Consider the following 21,445-nt stretch of genomic DNA (forward strand, 5'->3'; position numbering starts at 1 on the left):
TTCCCCTCAGTTTCTATAGTCACGACAGCCAAAATCTGAACCAAAGTAAGACATTTGTGTAACCCGAAATACATATAGACTCTGGCGGAACTATAAAAGTGTGCATGACGAGTTATATAACAAGCCAACTCCTGCCCGAATTTGAGAAGAGTTTGACACATGCCTTAGAACTAAGAATGATATAACTCATCTTTGTAAAATTGATCAACCGCCCAATTAATTGGGCTACTTCTCCTTAGGAGCCATATCATACAATGTTGCCCTTGATTCAGCACTCAAAGTGTGTATGATGAGAAAAATACTGTATTACTGGTACACTGTACGTTCTAGCCGTCGACCGATAGGGTTTCTTTAATTGATAGCTCGGGGTCCCTCCCTCCCCTCTACTGTGAATGGATCGGTCATCTTCAGGCCAGACCCGAAAAGTAAAAAAGCAGTGGACGGCATTATTACTAAATAAATAAATATCACATCTGATTGAATTCAGATTCAGTTATAAATAAATATCTTAAAGTTGTATTCAACTTTAAAAAAATGTGGGAATTGCCCCAAACAATTTTTCAAAATTTTATGTAACGTATCATTCTTAAATTAAAAATGGTCAAATAAAAAAAAAAAAAGAGCCATGTGACTGGGAAGTGTTGGAAAAATAAACTACAAAGACCAGATTGTCCTAATCTGGCTGCAAATCAATTCACACGAAAAATTAATGACATAGAATGGACCATGGATATGATAAAGTTGCCCGACTTTCAGTTAAACCAAAAAATATTTAGATTAAAGTGTTATTGTACGCCACCTTGGAATTTTCGTTTATAAACATAAAAATACAAATTCCTGGCCTACTTGCTAAGATTTCACCAATAGAGTGTGTTTGATCTTCGTTTTTGCGTCGAAGGAAATTGCACCGAGGTCGAAAGAGTATGTGAAACCTCGAGACTAGCACTTGTGCTCAAGCAAAACGTTGATCTGCAAGGAAGTCGAACGAATCACTAGCTTTCTAACCAGCGCCACCAAACCTCCTGTTCCAAAATTTGGGTTGTTTGCTTTTAACAAAGGGGTGGACTGATCTAATATTGCACAAACAATTTTTACACTGTAATGCAGACCGTTTGTAGATGGGAAATAAAATTTTGTACACTTGCCTCCATTTTCCTTCGTGCGAGAATCCGGGAGATGAGACCCGTTCTATCGTGCCTTTACCACAGGTAATCAGACTAAGGAGTAAGTTTATGGCTTAAGTCTAATCATCTATACATATTATAACAGGAATAAACATGTCCTAGGTTTAGAAAATCTTATGATTTTGAAATCTATGTGGATCATCAAACTTTGGATTCATACAAACTGATAGTATGATTGAGGAACTTACTTCTTGATCCTGACCACCATGGATCCATGCAAACAGAACCTAAGTATAATATGATGCATGCAAAACTAAGTTTAAACATAGTTTAGCCCTAGTTTTTATAGTTTAGGGATGTGGACCAAAAAGATCTAAAATTCAATAAATTTTAAGATCCAAATCCAAGACCCAAATTTACTAAATGATGCTTGATCCACATTTAAATTGGGTTGATCTAAGTCTAGTTTGAAGTTTGAGTATGGTTTGACATCTGAGTTTAAGATGCAAAGCTCTCTTGATCTGAATTATGAAATCCATGATCCAATGTTCAAGCATTTGATCCAATATCTATATTTGATCCAAATTCAAATTCTAAGGTTTGAGGACATCCAGGTTTGATCCAATTGACCTTGATTTGATAGAAACCTACATAGTTCAGTTTTAGAAGATTCTTTTCCTGCATTATATGTTCAAGGTTAGGGATTTGATCCAACATCTATATCCATTCTAGACTTAGATCTCAATTCAAGTTCTAAGATCATTTGTTCCAAATCAAGATTTGATCTTGATTTATTATGAATTCTCATGGCTATGACTTAGTGGCATGGGGTAGACCTAGCTAAAGCTAAGCCAAAGTGAGTCTAGGCTCAAACTTTGAGTGGGCTGGAGTAGGGTCGGTAAGGTTAGATCTGGTTCAAGGACTTGGAATAGGTCTAAGTCAAGATGTAGTGGGTTATTGGACCGGTCTGAGCTAGGTCCTAAAAAACTCAATGACTTTGAAAACGAGAAAAACATGTTAGAGATAAAAAAAGGGATGTAGGTTACTTGAGGTAGACTCGATGACATTTTAAAGTCATGAATATAATCCCCACATTTTATTAAAATGAGAATACCACTTCTATTCAAAGGCATCAGCCAAACCAAGGTGCCTTGCCTTCAAATTTTCATTGTTTTCCCCAACTCTTGGCCACAAGAGAGAAATCAAGGCAGAAATCAGTGTTGTTAACATGGAAAATGTTGGCCCTCACTAACATGGTGCAGGGCAAATATGGCTTATATTCTTTTTCATTTTTCCGTTTTCTAAATCAATTTAAAATTTTTTAATCATTTTTAAATTCAGAAAGATAAAAATTTAGGGTGATACAAGCCAATATCCAGTACTCACCGCTACAAAGATAGAAATGATCATTAATTAGAAAACAACCATGAGATTTCCATTTGTGTTCCAAGAAAGTTTTGTGCTTCTCTCTTTTCAGGGATATATATATATATATGTTTGTCTTTTCTCATACACACGTACGTGCATATGGAACCTAAGTAACATGGGTACAAGTACGGTTCAGGTACATATATGTGGGTACAGACGCAACAGCTTTAGAAAATATGGGTACAAGAGGTTGATAACGGATAGGTGTTGCTTTCTAAGAGAGAGGCATCACTTAAATGGAATGGATGCTTAAGGCTACTCAATTTTTATAAGTCAATTTTCTGTAGCACTTATTTCTTTAAGATTTTGTTTTTCTATAACGAAATATGTTATGTTAGATATTTATGTAGGATCAGATCTTTCATGATATTAAAGTTCATGGTACCTAAACAAAGTTTTAGATTATTGTATGTCATGGTGCAGGGCAAATATGGCTTATATTCTTTTTCATTTTTCCGTTTTCTAAATCAATTTAAAATTTTTTAATCATTTTTAAAAAGATAATTATAGAATTATTGAAAAAAATGTTTTTTTTTAGTTTTTAACTTTTTTTTATTTCCTTTTTTGTTTTTAGAAAAGTTTATTTTTCTTGTTTAAATGATAGCATTTTCATCTTTAATTGTACTGGGATATATGTACATGTCTATGCATATTTATGTTATGCAAGGTGCCATCGCATGCATAGTTGCCAGTGACAATCTCATCCATTGGAACCGTCCATCGGACCATTCCAGTGTGAGATGAACGGCAGTCAAGGCATCTCGTCATTGTCACCTTTACATTTTGAAGAGTTAGTTCCTTTTATGAATTTGTCAATCAACAACTTTGTCTCGTCTGGTCGAATTTGGTATCCTTCTCGTGGCCAGGTAGAGCCCCTTTAGACGACATATTTGCTCAAAAATATAACTAAAGCTCTTATTCGGACGATGGTAAATTAGCTTTCTGAATTCAACAATAAGTCGGAGATGGAGCACTTGGGGGGTCCTCCATTCTTGATTTTGAAAAAGCTGGACAGATTTCCCACTTCCATTTGAAACTAGATTTTTCCCAATTCAAGTTCCTTAAAAGCTTAATTTGATCAGTCCACCGAGCACTCGAGGATACCATTTGCAATGAGGTTAATTAATCTTTTGGTCATTTTTCCACTGTACAATGAAAATCGATCAAGAGAATGATAAAACATATGAGTGAAGAACGGTTCTACCGTCAGTGTGATGATCAGGAGATTGGAGATGGAGCACTTGTGAAGGCTTCTAACGCCTTGGAGGGTTCAGTTTCGGGGGCTCGTTGCAATGACTATAGGATCACAGAATTTTTTATATTCAGAATAACATCAACATGAATTAATTCTACAATTCTACCTCGTGCCTATGAACTACTAACATCAGCACATGCATCGCATATGGGCAATGTGTGTGAGAGAGAGAGCCTTGTACATATGATGTTTAATTTCTTCGATCTACTGGGACAGGCTGCATACCAGCAGCTTCATCTCTTAACTCTTGAAACAGCACAGATGATAAGTACCTCCCTCTCTCCCCAAAGCTTGGATGTACAGTCTGAAATGGCATCAGCACCAAACTTCTTCAATCTTCTCACTTTTCTCATTCACACACAAGCATGCACACAAGATTTGGATTTGACATATGAGGCTATCACACGATCAACACGATTTAAAAATCTGAACTTGTTATCTGCTCAATTTTACAACCTAGTCCTCGCAATTGATTCTTGATTGAGCAAGATCTGAACAATCGCAAAATATTTATTTGCCCATTTTTTTTTATTGGTTAACTTTTAATTTTTTAAAACAAGCTTTGGATCCTTCAATAAAAATATTCTAGATTGATTTTGGTTCCGATTTTCTGATCCATATAGGGTCTACAAGCTGAATAACCCCTATTGCAGGGTCATAAAAAAGGATGTGGATTTGAAAAAAACGCCAGGAATGGTGTCTGCTAGGGCTAGGCGAGTCCTAATCAGTCTTCTGTGGAACTTGTTTAAACTGTTCCCCAATCTTGTTAGCATTTCTTGTGTTGAACCCTCTTGTTTTTATGGTTATACCATAGAATTTGTTCTCATTGACGTGCAGCTTTGTGAGGTTGTTTGCTCATTTAACTTACAATACTAAAAATAATATTTCGGTTTTCCAGGACAATCATACCCTAGTTTGTATGACAAGCAAACCAATAATAAGTTTTTCTTTCGACTTGAGGTAACAAGTTTTGCTTTGGTGTTGTAAACGAGTTAAACGAGTTGATGTAAACAAGCTTAAAAAAACAAGTTAGGACATAAACAAGAGTTAAGGGAGTCAAGCTCGAGCTCAAGCTCTAGCTTCTGTTAGGGAGCTTGGCTCCAGTGGCGAAGCCAGAAATTTTTGGCTATGGGGCACAGTTATAGAAATTCTCATTTTTGAAGGGACACAACATACATAAATAAGTAAAAAATTGTAAAAAATCTATGTAAAAATATGCAAAAATAAGTAAAACTTTTGTTGCTGGCGTGGGCAACTGCCCACGCCAGCCTATATGTAGCTGCGCTATTGTTTGGCTCGAGTCTGAGCTCGAGCTGGGCAAGCTTAGGCTCGACTCTGCACGTGTGCAGCCCTAGTTCCCTGCCCCATATGTAGATTAGATAAGACTTCCTTTGCATGCGCTAACAGCCATATTAGTTTCCCCTAAATCTATTTGGGACACTGACTACCAACTTGAGCTTTACTAACAGGCATATTTGATTTATGTGCAATGGAGATAAGCTCCCTCTCTCTCTCTCTCTCTCTTTCTCCCTTGTTAAGCCACTAGTCAAGGTTGAGGGTTTCAAAAAAAAAAAAAATCACCAAGGAGCTCACTCACCAGCTCTCTTGGGAGCTCCTGCCAACAGCTCCTTAACTGGATCTAAGGTTCAAACACAAAATTCAGCATGTGGCGGCAGATAAGGATGTCAATAGATCAGGTTAGTATTCTTCTTTACAATGAATAAGATGGCCAAAGACCACCACAACAATAACTTTTACCATCAACCTTAATTTGAATTCCAACTTGGGGATTGCTTGCTCGAAGTTTTTTGACATAAAAGGAGACAAAAAGTTCATTGGTAATATAAAAAGTTCAATGGTAGCTTGGGTAAATTTCTCACATGAACAGGTGTCTACTTCTCAAATCTTATATAAAATACGATAATTTAATATGTGTATAATTATTAAGTAATTAAATTAACACAACTTTTTGCTAAAAAATTAAGCAGAATTATGCTATGATGAAACTAATAGTTTAATGGATCCTTAGGGGTGTGGCAAAGCTCGCATTTTTAAAGACAAATTCATAAAGGGTCATCATTGTTACCAACTTCCTAAACATTTCTGCGTCTACAAGCGAGGACTTCCTTTCTATTTTAATTTCCTTAAGATAGCATGATGGAGTGAACGTGGATTTATTTGAGGTCTTCAGTAATTTGAGCCACTTTTTTTTAAAAATAATAGAAAATGAGTCTCTTGTACTTAATTTAATGATTTTTTTGCTCATGAAAGGTACGGCGTGAAAGATTTAAATCAATTTGCGATGACCAGCTCACATTTCATCTATTTACAGAGAACCACCAAATGTTTTGATTGATGCTATATATGAACATGATGAGAGAAATTGGTGACCACTTTGATTAAGTATCAATCAAGGATCTACCTAAATAAAATTGTTTACCCCTTAAGATTGAACTTAACCAATAATTCGAATGTTCTTTGATATATTATATTTATGAACTCTTTAAATTTTGTACGGAAGGAAACTTGTACCAATCTAGTCCAACGTTACCTAAATAGTAACGTCCTTCATTCAGTGGGCTCCATCGGGGCCTTTTCGTCATCATGAAAAAGGCTGGAAGTGCTGCTGAAGTGCGCTAAGTGTTTTTTCTTTCCATGTGCATTCTGTTCCATTTCTCTTCTCTTCTTCTTCTTTTTTTCGATCTTACCAACAGAAACTTCCTCTCTGTCTGTGCGTTTCTACGTCACTCTGCGGGCCGTCCTCTGGAATAGAGTGAGCTCTCCACGCCGACTAGTGAGTAGGCTCCACCAGACCAGACGGTCATCTCGTCTCTCCGTCACCCTACGAGTCGTCCTTCGGAAGTGAGTGTGCTCTCCACGACGATTAGCCAGTAGGATCCGCCAGCCAAGACGGTCATCTCGTCTCCCCGTCACTCTGCGAGCCCTCCTCTGTAACTGAATGTGTTGTCCACGCCGAGTAGCCAGCAGGCTCCACCAAACCAGACGGACATCTCGTCACTCTGCGGGCCCTCCTCGGAAACTGAGTGTGCTCTCCACGCCGAGTAGCCAGTAGGCTCCGCCAACCCAGAAAGTCATCTCGTCTCTCCGTCACTCTGTGGGCCCTCCTCTCCAAGCCAAGTAGCCAGTAGGCTACGCCAGCCCAGACGGTCATCTCATCTCTTCGTCACTCTACGGGCCGCCCTCCAGAACTAAGTGTTCTCTACACGCCGAGCAGCCAGTAGGCTCCGCCAGCCTAGATGGTCATCTTGTATCTCCGTCACTCTGCGGGCCGCCCTCTGAAACTGAGTATGCTCTCTGCGCCGAGTATCCAGTAGGTTCCTCCAGCCCAGATAGTCAACTCATCTATCTGTCAGCCCTCCTCTGGAACTGAGTGTGCTCTACACGCTGAATAGCCAGTAGGCTTCGCCAGCCCAGATCGTCATCTCGTCTCTCTGTCACTCTTCAGGCCGTCTTTCGTAACTGAGTGTGCTCTCCACGTCGAGTAGCCAGTAGGCTCCGCTAGCCCAGACGGTCATCTCGTCTCTCCGTCACTCTACGGGCCGTCCTCCAGAACTAAGTGTGCTCTCCACGCCAGGTAGCCAGTAGGCTCCGCCAGCCCAGACGGTCATCTCGTCTCTCTGTTACTCTGCGGGCCGTCCTCCGAAACTGAGTGTGCTCTCCACGCCGAGTAGCCAGTAGGCTCAGCCAGCCCGATGGTCTTCTCATCTCTCCGACACTCTATAGGCTGTCCTTCGGAACTAAGTGTACTCTTCACGCCGAGCAGGGAGTAGCCATACGGTCATCTTTTTTTTGTATTTGTAAGGTTTTCTTTTACTTTTTGTAGCCTTTTTTTTTGCAAGTGGTGTGTTTCATTTTTCATCTTTTTTCTTATGGTTGTTATTCTAATTTTTCGGTTTGTATATTGTTCTTTTCTTATGCATTGTTTTTCTTTCCTTTTTCTTTCATGTTGTAAGAATCATTTCTTTTTACATTCCAGGATACAGGAACAGGAAACCACGTTGTAGGACATCGGTTCAGGTGAACCCGCCATATATTTGTTCTGAAGTGACTCCATTTCTCTTGCTGCACTATCCCACTGAATGAACACTGAAGTGTGCACCTTATAAATGTTCTTCTTGTTTCTGTTTTTCTTTTTCTACCATTTTTGCATATAGCTGGTTTTATATTTCTCTGTGTTCTTTTTTTTTTTTATGCTGCACTAACCCTTTTCTCTCTTGCTTTTGTGCTCCTTTTCTTTCACATTGTTGCTTTGGCAAACCATTGTTGTAAAGTGTCATTTTCAGGTATAACTGACGACCTTGTTCTCCTTTTCTTCTTTTGTTGGGTTTTACTTTTTTTTTTATGTTTGTTTTTCATAGCAACTGTGGATTATGTTTCTTGGATTCAAGCTTTTAAGAAAGTTAACAAATGTGGATCTAAAACGATACATTCAGAAAATGCCATGTTGCTGGAAATTAGTGCATTTTGTTTAGAATGTAATTAAAAAATGGCAAATGAAAAGTGTAGATTGGTTGTTTGTTGTAGACATTAAATGGATTTTAAAGAGATGCAAGGACCAAAGAGACATTTGATTTGATAGTGAATCTGTTACTCTTGTATTTAAGTTTCTTATACTTTAGTTTTGGATTTTATAACTATCTTTTTTGTTTCCATGTATCTTTTTAAGATGTTGATTTTTTTGTGCTTAGATAATCTAATGGAATGGCACTCAAAGTGAGACTCAAGTTTAAAATATGGCTCTGTATTTTTCAAGTTATTTATTCATTTTCTTTCTATATTCTTTGTCATCTTTTACCAACCCTTCTTTTTCTTAATGCATGTCTCTAGACAGCCTTGAACTGAATCGCTAGAAGAACAAGAACCCAAATCTCCCTTCCTCCTGTAAGAGTTCTTCCATATTTCCTTTTTCGGTATAAAAGGTGGTCTAAGCTTCAGGTTTAAGATTTTTCCTTTCCTTTTTTTTGGGTCTTTTTAGGTTGTGGATTATTCAAGAAGGGAGCATGCAAGAGTTCCTCATTGCTCAAGTAGTAGAAAAGGCAAGAGAACCAAAGAAGTAATTCTCTTGATCGAAGAGGAGGAGGGCAGTGATCATGCAGAGAAGCTGAAGACAAGAAACAGGAGTTCGAATGTGCAGAAAGGTAAGACAGCGAAGGATGACAATGATGTTGAAATGAGAAAGTTTGGAAGGAAAAAGAGGTGTTCAACATGGAAAGGGAATGAACCATTAGACACATCTTCTAGGGTTTCTCGAAGGTTATGGAGGACAAAAATGAAATGCAGGAAGCTACGGATCACAATTTGCTCCTATATCAGAGCAATTGAGCTCATGAGCAGTAGGGATGATAATGAGGATTCAAATTCGCCTTTGAGAAGCTACCAAGAAGGAATGCACTCGAACGTCATGAAAGTAAGAGAAAAAGTATTTGTTGATCTAGTCAGCAGTGAGGATGATGATATGAAGGGAGGAGAAAAAGTATTTGTTGATTAGTCAGCAATGAGGATGATGATAACACTAAGAAGTTCAAGACAAAAGAGCAAGAAGAAGAAGAAGATACTGACAATGATGACGATGGTGATGACTATATTGGTTATGATGACCAGTCTGATTCATATGATGATGACTATAGTAGTTATGATGGTTATGATAACCAGTATAATTATGAAGATGACGATGAAGAAGAAGGTGGAGGCTTTGATGCCGGTGGAGGACGGTTCGGTGGTGGTGGCGAACTTGGTGGCCTTGGCGGTGGCTTTGGTGACGGAGCTGGTGTTGGAGGTGGGCTAGGTGGAGGTGGCGGTCGTGGTTTTCGTGGAGGCGGTGGGCTCCGTGGCCTAGGCGATTGATTTGGTGTTGATGCTGGTGGCGAAGGGCTTCCTTGAACGTCAAGTCAAACGACTTTTACACTTCCATCGTATGTGTTTTGAGTCTGATTGCTCTTGTGTAAATGTGAGTTTGGTATGAAGTTGGAAATATAATATCAAACGTATTAATTTCGAGTCATGAAGTCCTTCCTGTTATTGATTAAATAAAAATTTGTCTTTGCAATTTCATATGAGGAATTCAGTAATATGGAATATTTGTATGCTTATTATTTTCCAGGTTTCTCTTGTATTATCTTGAATTGATTTGGCGTGGAAGAGCTACCTTTTCTCCTTGTAAAAGCTACTTCTTATGAAAGAGGTTTCTTTTCCCTCGCACTGTAAGGTGCTGTTAACCAATAATTCCAATGTTCTTCGATATATTATATTTTCGAACTCTTTAAATTTTGTATGGAAGGAAACCAGTAACAGTCTAGTCTAATGTTACCTAAATCGTAATGTCATTCATTCGGCGCGCTCCATCGGGCTTTTTCGTCATCATGAAAAAGGCCGGTAGTGTTGCTGAATTGCGCTACGTGCTTTTTCTTTCCATGTGTGTCGTGTACCATTTTTCTTCTCTTTGATCTTACCAACAGAAACTCTCTCTCTCTCTCTCTCTCTGTGTGTGTGTGTGTGTGTGTGTGTGCGCGTCTCTTCGTCACTCTATGGGCCGTCCTCCGGAACTGACTGTGCTCTCTACGCCAAGTAGCCGGTAGGCTCCACCAGTTTAAACGGTCATCCCGTCTCTTCGTCACTCTGTGGGCCCTTCTCCGGAACTAAGTGTGTTCTCCACGCCGAGTAGCCAGCAGGCTCCGCCAACCCAGACGGTCATCCCATCTCTCTGTCACTCTGCGGGCCATCATTCGGAACTGAGTGTGCTCTCCACGCCGAGTAGCCAGTAGGCTCTGCCAGCCCAGACGATGACTGTGGACCGTCGTCCAGAACAGAGTGTGATCTCCACGCCGAGTAGCCGTAGGCTCTGCCAGCCCTGATGGTCATCTCGTCTCTCCGTCACTCTGTGGGCCCTCCTACGGAACTGAGTGTGCTCTCTACGCCGAGTGGCCTGTAGGCTCCGCCACCCCAAACGGACATCCCGTCTCCCCGTCACTCAGCTGGCCCTCCTCTGGAACTGAGTTAGTTGGTAGGCTCTGCCAGCCTAAACATTCATCATGTCTCCTCGTCACTCTCTAGGCCCTCCTCCGTAACTGAGTGTGCTCTCCACGCCGAGTAGCCGGTAGGCTCCACCATCCTAGACGGTCATCTCGTCTCCCTTTCACTATGTGGGCCCTCCTCCGCAACTGAGTGTGCTCTCCACGCCGAGCAACTGGTAGGCTCCGCCGCCCTAGACGGTCATCTCGTCTCTCCGTCACTCTACTGGCCATCATCCGGAACTGAGTGTGCTCTTCATGCCGAGTAGCCAGTAGCCCAGAAGGTCATATTTTTTTTTGTGTTTATAGGTAGGAAAAAGGGGTGTTAAAGTTCATGAAAAGGGAAGGAGTCATCAGACGCATCTTCTAGGGTTTCTCAAAAGTTATGAGGGACAAAAATGAAATGCAGGAAGCTATGGATCACAATTTGCTCCTCTATTAGTAGAAAAGATGAGAAGAATGGAGCTATTAAGCTCATAAGCAGTGGGGATGATAATGATGATTCAACTTTGCCTTTGAGAAGCTACCAAGAAGGAATGTACTCGAACGTCATAAAAGTAGGAGAAAAAGTATTTGTTGATCTAGTCAGCAGGATGATGACCTGAAATGATGGGCAAAGGTATTTGTTGATTAGTCAGCAATGATGATGATAATAACACTAAGCAGTTGAAGACAAAAGACCAAAATGAAGAAGAAGAATAAAAGAATGAGAAAAAGATGGAAGATACTGATGACATTGAGGATGATGATGACTCTAATGTAGACCTTGACTGGTATAATTGTGAAGAAGAAGAAGAAGAAGAAGATATTGACGAGGATCATGATGGCGATGACTATATTGGTTATGATGACCTGTATGATTCAGATGATGATGACTATAGTGGTTATGATGGTTCTGATGATTGGTATCATTATGAAGATGACGATGAAGAAGAAGGTGGAGGCTTTGGTGGTGGTGTTGGACTAGGTGGTGGATAGTTCTGTGGTGGTGGCAAACTTGGTGGCCTTGGCGGTGGCTTTGGTGGCGGAGCTGGTGTAGGAGGTGGGCTGGGTGAAGGTGGCAGTCATGGTTTTCGTGGAGGCAGTGGGCTCGGTGGCCTAGGCGGTGGATTTGGTGGTGGTGCAGGTGGAAGACTTGGCGGCAGGCTTCCTTGAACGTCAAGATAGACGACTTGTACACTTCCATTGTACGTATTTTGTGTCTGATTGCTCTTGTGTGAATGTGTGTTTGGTATGAAGTTGAAATATAATGTCAAATGTATTAATTTCGAGTCATGAAGCCCTTCCCGTTATTGATTAACTGAAAATTTGTCTTTGCATTTTCATGTGAAGAATTCATTAATATGGAATATTTGTGTGCCTATTATTTCTAGGTATCTCTTTATAATCTTGATTTGATTTGTTGTTGAGGCACTACATTTTCTCCTTATAAAGGCTACTGCTGAACTGTAAGGTGCTCTTAACCAATAACTTCAATGTTCTTTGATATATTATATTTTTGAAATCTTTAAATTATGTACGGAAGGAAACCTGTAATGGTCTAGTCCAACGTTACGTAAATAGTAACGTTCTTCATTTGGCACGCTCCATCGGGGTTTTTCGTCATCATGAAAAAGGTCGGCAGTGCTGTCGAAGCGCGCTACATGCTTTTTCTTCGCATGTGTGTCTTGTACCGTTTCTCTTCTCTTCTTCTTTTCTTCGATCTTACCAGCAGAAACTCTCTCTTCCGCTCTCTCCTTCTCTCTCTATGTGTGAGTCTCTTTGTCACTCTATGCGCCGTCCTTCGGAACTGAGTGTGCTCTCCACGCAGAGTAGCCAGTAGGCTCCACCAGCCCCAACGGTCATTTCATCTCTACGTCACTCTGCAGGCCATCCTTCGGAACTGAGTGTGCTCTCCATGCCGAGTAGCCAGTAGTCTCTGCCAGCCCAGACGGTGACTGCGGAACGTCGTCCAGAATTGAGTGTGCTCTTCACGCCGATTAGCCAGTAGGCTTCGCCAGCCAAGGTGATCATCTCGTCCCTCCGTCACTCAGCGGGCCCTCCTCCGGAACTAAGTGTGCTCTCCACATTGAGTAGCCAGTAGGCTCTGCCAACCCAGACGGTCATCCTGTCGCTCCGTCACTCAGCGGAACCTCCTCTAAAACTGAGTGTGCTCTCCACGCCGAGTAGCCATTAGGCTCTGCCAACCCAGACGGTCATCCCATCTCTGCGTCACTCTGCGATCCTCCGAAATTGAGTGTGCTCTCCATGTCGAGTAGCCGATAGGCTCCACCACCCCAGACAGTCATCCTGTCTCTGCATCACTCTGCGGGCCGTCCTCCGGAACTGAGTGTGCTCTCCATGCCGAGTAGTCGGTAGGCTCCGCTAGCGCAGACAGTCATCCCGTCTCTGCATCACTTTGCATGTCGTCCTTCGGAACTGAGTGTGCTCTCCACGCCTAGTAGTCGGTTGGCTCCACCAGCCCAGACGATCATCTCGTCTCTCCGTCACTCTGCGTGCCGTCCTCCAGAACTGAGTGTGCTCTCCACGCCGAGTAGTCGGTAGGCCCCGCTAGCCCAGACGGTCATCTCCATCCCTCCGTCACTCTGCGGGCCGTCCTTCGGAACTGAGTGTGCTCTCACGTCGAGTAGCTGGTAGGCTCCGCCACCACAAACGGTCATCTCGTCCTCCAGAACTGAGTGTGTTCTCCATGCCGAGTAGCCGATAGGCTCCGCCAGCCTAGGCGGTCATCTCGTCTCTCCATCACTCTACGGGCCGTCCTCCAGAACTGAGTGTGCTCTCCACGTCGAGTAGCCGGTATGCTCACCCGCCCAAACGGTCATCTCGTCAGTCCGTCAGTCAAGGGCCGTCCTCCGGAGTTGAGTGTGCTCTCCACGCCGAGTAGCCAGTAGGCTCCGCCATCCCAGACAGTCATCTCGTCTCTCCATCACTCTGCGGACCGTCCTCCACATTTTTTTTTGTTGTAGACGTTAAATAGATTTTAATGAAATGCAAGGACCAAAGAGACATTTGATTTGCCAGTGAATCTACTACTCTTGCATTTAAGTTTCTTATACTTTAGTTTTGGATTTTATAACTATCTTTTTTGTTTCCATGTATCTTTTTAAGATGTTGATTTTTTGTGCTTAAATAATCTAATGGAAATGGCACTCAAAGTGAGGTTCAAGTTGGAAAATATTGCTCCGTATTTTTTCAAGTTATATGTTCATTTTCTTTCTATATATTTCGTCATTTTTTACCAACCCTTTTTTTTCTTAATGCATGTCTCTTGGCAGCCTTGAACTGAATTGTTTAAAGAACAAGAAGCCAAATGTCTCTTCCTCCCGTAACAGTTATTCTGCTTTTCTTTTTCTAAACAAAAGGTGGTTTAAGCTTCAGTTTAAGAATTTTCTTTTTTTTTGTCTTTTTAGGCTGCGGATTGTTCAAGAAGGGAGCATGGGCATGATTCCCCATTGCTCAAGTAGTAGAAAAGGCAAAAGAACCAAAGAAGTCATTCTCTTGAGCGAAGAAGAGGAGGGCAGTGATCATGCAGAGAAGCTCAAGACAAGAAACAGGAGTTCGAATGTGCAGAAAGGTAAGATAGCAGAGGATGACAATGATGTTGAAATGAGAAAGTTTGGAAGGAAAAAGGGTGTTCAAGTTCATGAAAAGGGAAGGAACCATCAGACACATCTTCCAGGGTTTCTCGAAGGTTATGGAGGACAAAAATGAAATGCAGGAAGCTACGGATCACAATTTGCTCCTCTATTAATGGAAAATGTGAGAAGAAAGGAGCAATTGAGCTCATGACCAGTGGGGAAGATAATGAGGATTCAACTTCGCCTTTGAGAAGCCACGAAGAAGGAATGCACTCGAATGTCATGAAAGTAGGAGAAAAAATATGTGTTGATCTAGGCAGCAGTGAGGATGATGATATGAAAGGAGGAGAAAAAGTATTTGTTGATCTAGTCAGCAATGAGGATTATGATAACACTAAGCAGTTGAAGACAAAAGAGCAAAAAGAAGAAGAAGAAGAAGAAGAAGAATGAGAAAAAAGATGGAAGATGCTGATGACATTGAGGATGATGATGACTCTAATGTTGATGATGACTGGTATAATTGTGAAGAATGGAAGAAGAAAAGAATAAGAAGGAGAAGAAGAAGAAGATGATGATAATGGTGATGACTATATTGGTTATGATGACCAGTCGTATTCAGATGATGATGACTATAGTGGTTATGATGGTTCTGATGATTGGTATCATATGAAGATGACGATGAAGAAGAAGGTGGAGGCTTTGGTGGAAGTGCTGGACTAGGTGGTGGATAGTTTTGTGGTGGTGGCAAACTTGGTGGCCTTGGCGGTGGCTTTGGTGGCGGAGCTGGTGTAGGAGGCGGGCTGGGTGAAGGTGGCAGTCATGGTTTTCGTGGAGGCAGTGGGCTCGGTGGCCTAGGCGGTGGATTTGGTTGTGGTGCTGGTGGAAGACTTGGCGGTAGGCTTCCTTGAACGTCAAGATAGATGACTTTTACACGTCCATTGTACGTGTTTTGAGTCTGATTGCTCTTGTGTGAATGTGGGTCGGTATGAAGTTGGAAATGTAATATCCAATGTATTAATTTTAAGTCATGAAGCCCTTGTTGTTATTAATTAAATGGAGATTTGTCTTTGCAATTTCATGTAAGGAATTCAGTAATGTGGAATATTTGTGTGCCTATTATTTTCTAGGTTTCTCTTGTATAATCTTGATTTGATTTGTCGTGGAGGTGCTACCTTTTCTCCTTATAAAAGTTACTACTACTTATGAAATAGGCGATCAAACATATAGCATAAGAAGTACAACTTCACGTTGTACAGGATTTGATTTTCCAACCGGTTGAATTTTGTTTCCAATGTAAAATTCAGATTAAATCAATTGGAACATTTACGTCGTTGGCATTATCATCAAAATCAGATGTATGCATATCTGTCATAAGTAGATGTGTAATTAGTTAACTCTGCAACAACCGGACAGTCCTGACCCATTAAAATTAATTGTTAAAATATTTTTTTACAAAATGTGAACATGGGGCTGCTATATATATATATATATATATATATATATATAAGTTGATAAAAACCAGACCATTGGATAAAAGACAAAAACTAGACAGTCCTGACCCATTAAAGTTGACTGTTAAAATATTTTTTTGCAATCTAACCTTATCGATAAGTTTAAGAGTGATTTGGTGAGAAACATATATTAAAACATATCTAATAGCATCAAAATTGTGATAGTATAAAGATCAAGTTTTTTTCCAAAAAAATGGTTTAAACTAAAAGGTGATTTATATTAAAATAGTGTTTGCAAACACATTAGTAAGTTCGCATTTATTTAAAACACTTTTTAACATGAATTTAAGAGGTCTAATTTTTATCCCTTACCCATGTGGTCTGGGGGTGTGTGTGTGTGTGGAGAGAGAGAGAGAGAGAGAGAGAGAGAGAGAGAGAGAGATGTCAATCAACTTTATGGAAGTCAAAACCAAATTAGTATGGGCTAGTATTTTTTTTATTGAATTTCACGGGCATCTTCCGAATCCAGATCCAAAATGGGATTTGGTTTTGTGTCTTGTCAATCTGAATTCAGATTCCTGCCACAAGTTTCACTGGCCTAAATCCTGTTAGTTGAGCTCTGCAAAAGCTATACCAGATCCAATTTACATCTATGTATGGGCCCTCGAGTGGAAGGCTGTTGGAGCGATATTTGAACTGCAGCTTTTGGCAAACTGACATGGTTATTTAGATTCTGAAGTGGATTCACAAGGGGGTCCAAAGGCCATGATTTTAAGTATTGCAGATAACTTGGATTTGAGATCTCCTTTATTTCCAAATAAGGAGACTTCTGATTTGGAAATTGTGAATTAAAAGTGTAAAGGTTACAGATTCATATTAACATCAACATCCTTCATAAGATTTTCTTTTTTTTCTCTGAAAACCTTTCCCTTATCATTCACTGCAGATCCTGTTTGTGAGAGAGATTATTTATCTGATGTATGAATTATAACCCAAACTTACGTCTGTGTTGTGCTGAGAACAGTTGTATCAGATAATGCTGATCAGGAGAGCCTTGTCAAGGCAACACTTAGTGGTGTGAAGGCCGTGCCGTTGAAGCCGCTTTACCCTCATGTCATGTGCTCAGAAACCTGTGGCAGCACGTTCTGCGGCACAGGAAGTTTACCCCATGGCAAAGCTGCCGTCACAGAGGCTGAAGAAGGCACTGCCAGTAAGCAGACGGTGCCTGCGCCTGAATCTCCGCCACCATCTCAGAAATGGAAGAAGAGGTTCATCTGGACGACGGATCTGAAGAAGAAGTTCGCTTTTGTTGTATACCAGTTGGGTTTTGAAAGTAGGCAATTAAATTTATTCCTTTGGATATAATATTTTGCTGAAATCCGCTGTAATTTTAGTGAAATAACGAACCGTCCTGATCAAGTTTCAAACTCTTTCAGTTACATGCTTGAGTTAAGAAGGTTTAAATAGAATTTGCTAAAAGATTGGAACCATTTTGTCAAAAGCTAAGCATTTTCATGTGCAATATTTTTGTATATCTTTGTTTCAAGGATAGTATTTCACTGGGCTACTTTATGACAATTGACTGGATTAGATGCCACTCCTTCGAAGATACTCGACGTTATGGGTGTTACAGAGCTGACGAGGAAACAGATAGTCCGCAGATTGCAGGTGAAATTCATTTCTTGGGAACAAAATATTACGGTTATTGATAAATTTCATTTAACTAACAGGTTTTATCATATTCTTGAGGTTTTTTTTTCCATTAATGCACACAAGCCTAAGAAATTACCCATACTATGTCTTTTGCTCTGTATGGGTAAGTTTTTATAAGGAAAACAAAGGCTCAGATTTGGACCGACAATGATATGAGGTCCGCCTCTAGATGTTAAGCTGAATTTATTATCCTATGGTTTTTATATATTAAACCTTTGAACTTTATCTATCCGTTTTCCGTTGATGATGATGAGGGAAAATCAGCTGTCTTTCATATTTGTAGGACCTACTGACCCAGGAATTTTAAGTTTTTCTTGTGCAATTTTTGTTGCTTCTCCCCTTTAGAATGCCATGCTTGCCATCCAGATGAGTTTAGTGAGATCTAGATAAGTTGAGGATAATCGGATCTGGGTTTGGCATAATCTGCATCCAACTCCTAATCCCAACAAAGATGTGACCCATTTGCATGTAAAATTAAAACCTAAGCTAGTTGGCCAGATTTGGCAGTGAACCCAAATTTGATAGGGAGAAAACATATTGAGACGGATCCAGAGAGTTTGAATCTTGACCCAAATCCAACACATTGACACCCAACAAGACCCATGGGAACGCTAAGTCTCTCCACTGGTTTCCCCGTTTCACCTTGTCTAACCATTCACTTGTAGAACACAGTATAACCTCTCTGATATGAACTGCGGATCCAAGTAACTCTACTTTTTGTCCCAAGTTGCTCCAGCTGAAGCAAGGCCCAAACAGGAAGAGTTCCTTTTAGGGAAAAAGTCCAAGCAACACCTAAGAAGATATCAAATGTTTTCTTAACCAACAGTCATCCATCTCAAAACTCCTGAAAAGATCTGTTTATGTGTTTGTGAATGCAGAAACACAGAATTTACTGAAGAAAACGTGAGGCAGAAGGTAGAGAACATAAAGATCGTCCCATTTCTGGTGGCCTTGGTTCTTCCACAGGTCCTCGTCTAGCAAACCAAGTGACACAGCCTTTACCTCCCACAGCTGTAGCGGAACCGCAGAGCGGCTCTCTTGGTTCTTTCACCAACATGCCTAGTTACTATAGCGGTTTCAGGACATATGATAGAAGAGGCTTGGGGACTTACAGACTGATGAAGTCTACTGATCCAGCAAGCGTTATAGGAAAGGCACCATCCTGTTGGGATTTCTCCCCATAACGCATATACAAAACCAAACGATATACCTACAGGATCATGCTCATGCTAAATCATTGAAATAAACGAAACCTTAAACTGAAGCGGAAGCGTACCTGAATCCATCTGAACTGGTGCACGGGAAGATCGCAGCAGGGTCTTCCAGGGTACGTGCGGCGCGCTTGAGGTCTCTCTCAGATGGGGAAGAGGAAAACCCTAGAACCATTGTTTCAGGCAACCCCTTGCACGACCCCAGGGACCACTACCATTATATAACGAGGACAATTACGGATTCAACCCATCAAAGAGTCCGTAATTGCGTATTGGTATCTATACATTTTAAAATTACCCCATACTATCTAAAATAACGTAATATCCCAAAATGCAATCACTTAAGCGGATATTTACGTTAAGAAAGCCATAATGTCTGAAATTCCTCATAGACATATGTCGGCCACCAAATGATCTTACAATCTCCCACTTGGGCCAAATATGTCTTTATACATTCAGACATTACATAAAACTTAGAGCTCATAACTGCTATCTTATTAAACGTCCATTTCCATAATAAAATTAGCTAAACCTTCAATGATCACAATGTTAACATAATCAATGACATAGATCTGATATGGATGTATAGCATGAGAATTACATGTAATGTGATTACAACATGTCTATTCTCAACTGGTCCAACTTTAAAACCTTATGGAGATCAAAACATAAACACAGAATGGAACCAAAGAACTTTAAACTTTATTCTGCAGAAAACTGAATTTGTGTCCATACATAAGAGCAAACAAAATACAAACTCCCACTAAACCAGCACATCATCCAAGGATAACACCCCAATATGAACAACATGTTCGTGAAAGACCTTATGTGTTAAACCCTTGGTAAGTGGATCCGCAATCATAGAGTTTGTCCCAATATGCTCTAAAGACACCTGACCATTCTGTATCCCCTCTTTAACAGCCCAAAAACTTAATGTCGATGTGCTTCGACTTTGACAAACTGTGGCTGTTATAAGAACTGTAATTGCAACCTTAGTGGTCTTTCTATACCATACATAATGCGCATCCTCGTGACAAAATTTTGCAATCACAAAACCTGATTGAATGCCATTATCTTGGCACCCAGCAAAGTCAGAATCTGAATACCTAATGATCTCCCACTGGTCTGACTTCCTGTATGTGAGTATAAAATCTTATGTTCTTTTTAAGTACCTCAAAACTCTTTTGGCTGCTTTCCAATGACCCATACCAGGATCACTTAAGTATCTGCCTGACATTCCAATGATAAATGCAATATCCAAACGAGTACAAACCAGAACATACATAAGGCTTCCCACAACAGACAAATAGGGAATCATTTCCATTTCTTTAGATTCGATTTTACTTTTAGGGCACTGTTTGAGACTAAACTTGTCTCCTTTAGCAACTGGAGTCTTTCATGGTTTACAATCCTTCATGTCATATCGCTGAAGCACCTTATCAATGTAGGCTTTTTGTGATGATCCAAGAATACCCCGAGAACGATCTCGAAATATTTAGATCCCCAATACAAAAGATGCACAACCAAGATCCTTCATGTCAAACTTTGTTGACTAAAAATCTTAGTTTTATGCAATATGCCAACATCATTACTTGCCAACAATATATCATCGACATATAAAACCAGAAAGATAAATTTACCCCCACTGAACTTTTGGTATACACATTCATCAACCATATTAATTTCGAAACCAAATGAAATTATAACTTGATGAAATTTGTAATACCATTGACTGGAAAACTTGCTTTAGCCCATAGATGGATTTATTGAGTTTGCAGACCATTTTCTTTGCATCACCTAAAGCAAAGTTTTCTGGTTGCACCATATATATTTTTTCATCAATGTCTCCATTTAGAAACATTATTTTAACATCCATCTAATGCAGCTCTAAGTCATAATGAGCTACAAGTGCCATTATAGTCCTGAAAGAGTCTTTCAACGAAACTTGAGAGAAAGTCTCTGTATAATCAATGCCTTCCTTTTGAGTAAAGCTCTTAACGACAAGACGTGTCTTATACCTTTCAATGTTACCTAATGAATCCCTCTTGGTTTTAAATATCCATTTACAACCAATGAGTTTCACACCTTCAGGCAAAGGAATAACTTCCCATACGTCATTGTCCATCATGGACTTGATTTCCTCATTCATGGCATCTATCCACTTAAGAGATTTAGAACTCTTTATTGCTTGCTGGAGGTTGACAGGATTATCCTCCATTAAGCCCATATCAACATCATGTTCTTGGAGATAGACAAAATCATTTGAAATTGTATTTCTCCTCTCTTTAGTGGATCTTCTCAGTGGCACCTCTGCTTGATTTTCTTGGGGTTGTTGAGTTTGTTCTCCAGTAGGAAGATCGACATCATTGCCTTCTTCTGAATAGAGTGGACTCAGGTTCCTCTTTAAAGGCAATGTGTTTAACCTAATCACCTCCCCAAACTCAATATCCTCAAAGAAATGACATTTTCCTTTTCAAATAAAGACTTACTGAATGGATTAAATAAAACTTATAACCCCTTAATGTTTGTTCATTTTCCCTTTATACATTCAGTGCAGACATTAAAGTTTACAAAATCAAGGGACTCAAGAATTCCTTTTGACATAAGCCTTTATATTCTCTTTTCAGAGATATGTCCTAAGCGCCAATGCCACAACA

At 40.3% G+C, this 21,445-nt stretch overlaps 1 protein-coding gene across 1 annotated transcript in view; it reads left to right on the forward strand.

Annotated features, from left to right (window-relative positions):
* The window catches only part of LOC116266682 (uncharacterized), a 30,339-nt gene extending 20,667 nt beyond the window's left edge, over positions 1-9,672 (forward strand). The window contains exons 7-8 of the mRNA XM_031647994.1: positions 8,804-9,301; positions 9,349-9,672. Coding sequence (XP_031503854.1) covers positions 8,804-9,301; positions 9,349-9,672 — 822 coding nt within the window. The remainder of the gene's footprint in view (positions 1-8,803; positions 9,302-9,348) is intronic.
* The last annotated feature ends 11,773 nt before the right edge of the window (positions 9,673-21,445 follow it).

This window comes from Nymphaea colorata, chromosome 13, assembly GCF_008831285.2.
Source record: "Nymphaea colorata isolate Beijing-Zhang1983 chromosome 13, ASM883128v2, whole genome shotgun sequence".
NCBI lineage: Eukaryota > Viridiplantae > Streptophyta > Magnoliopsida > Nymphaeales > Nymphaeaceae > Nymphaea > Nymphaea colorata.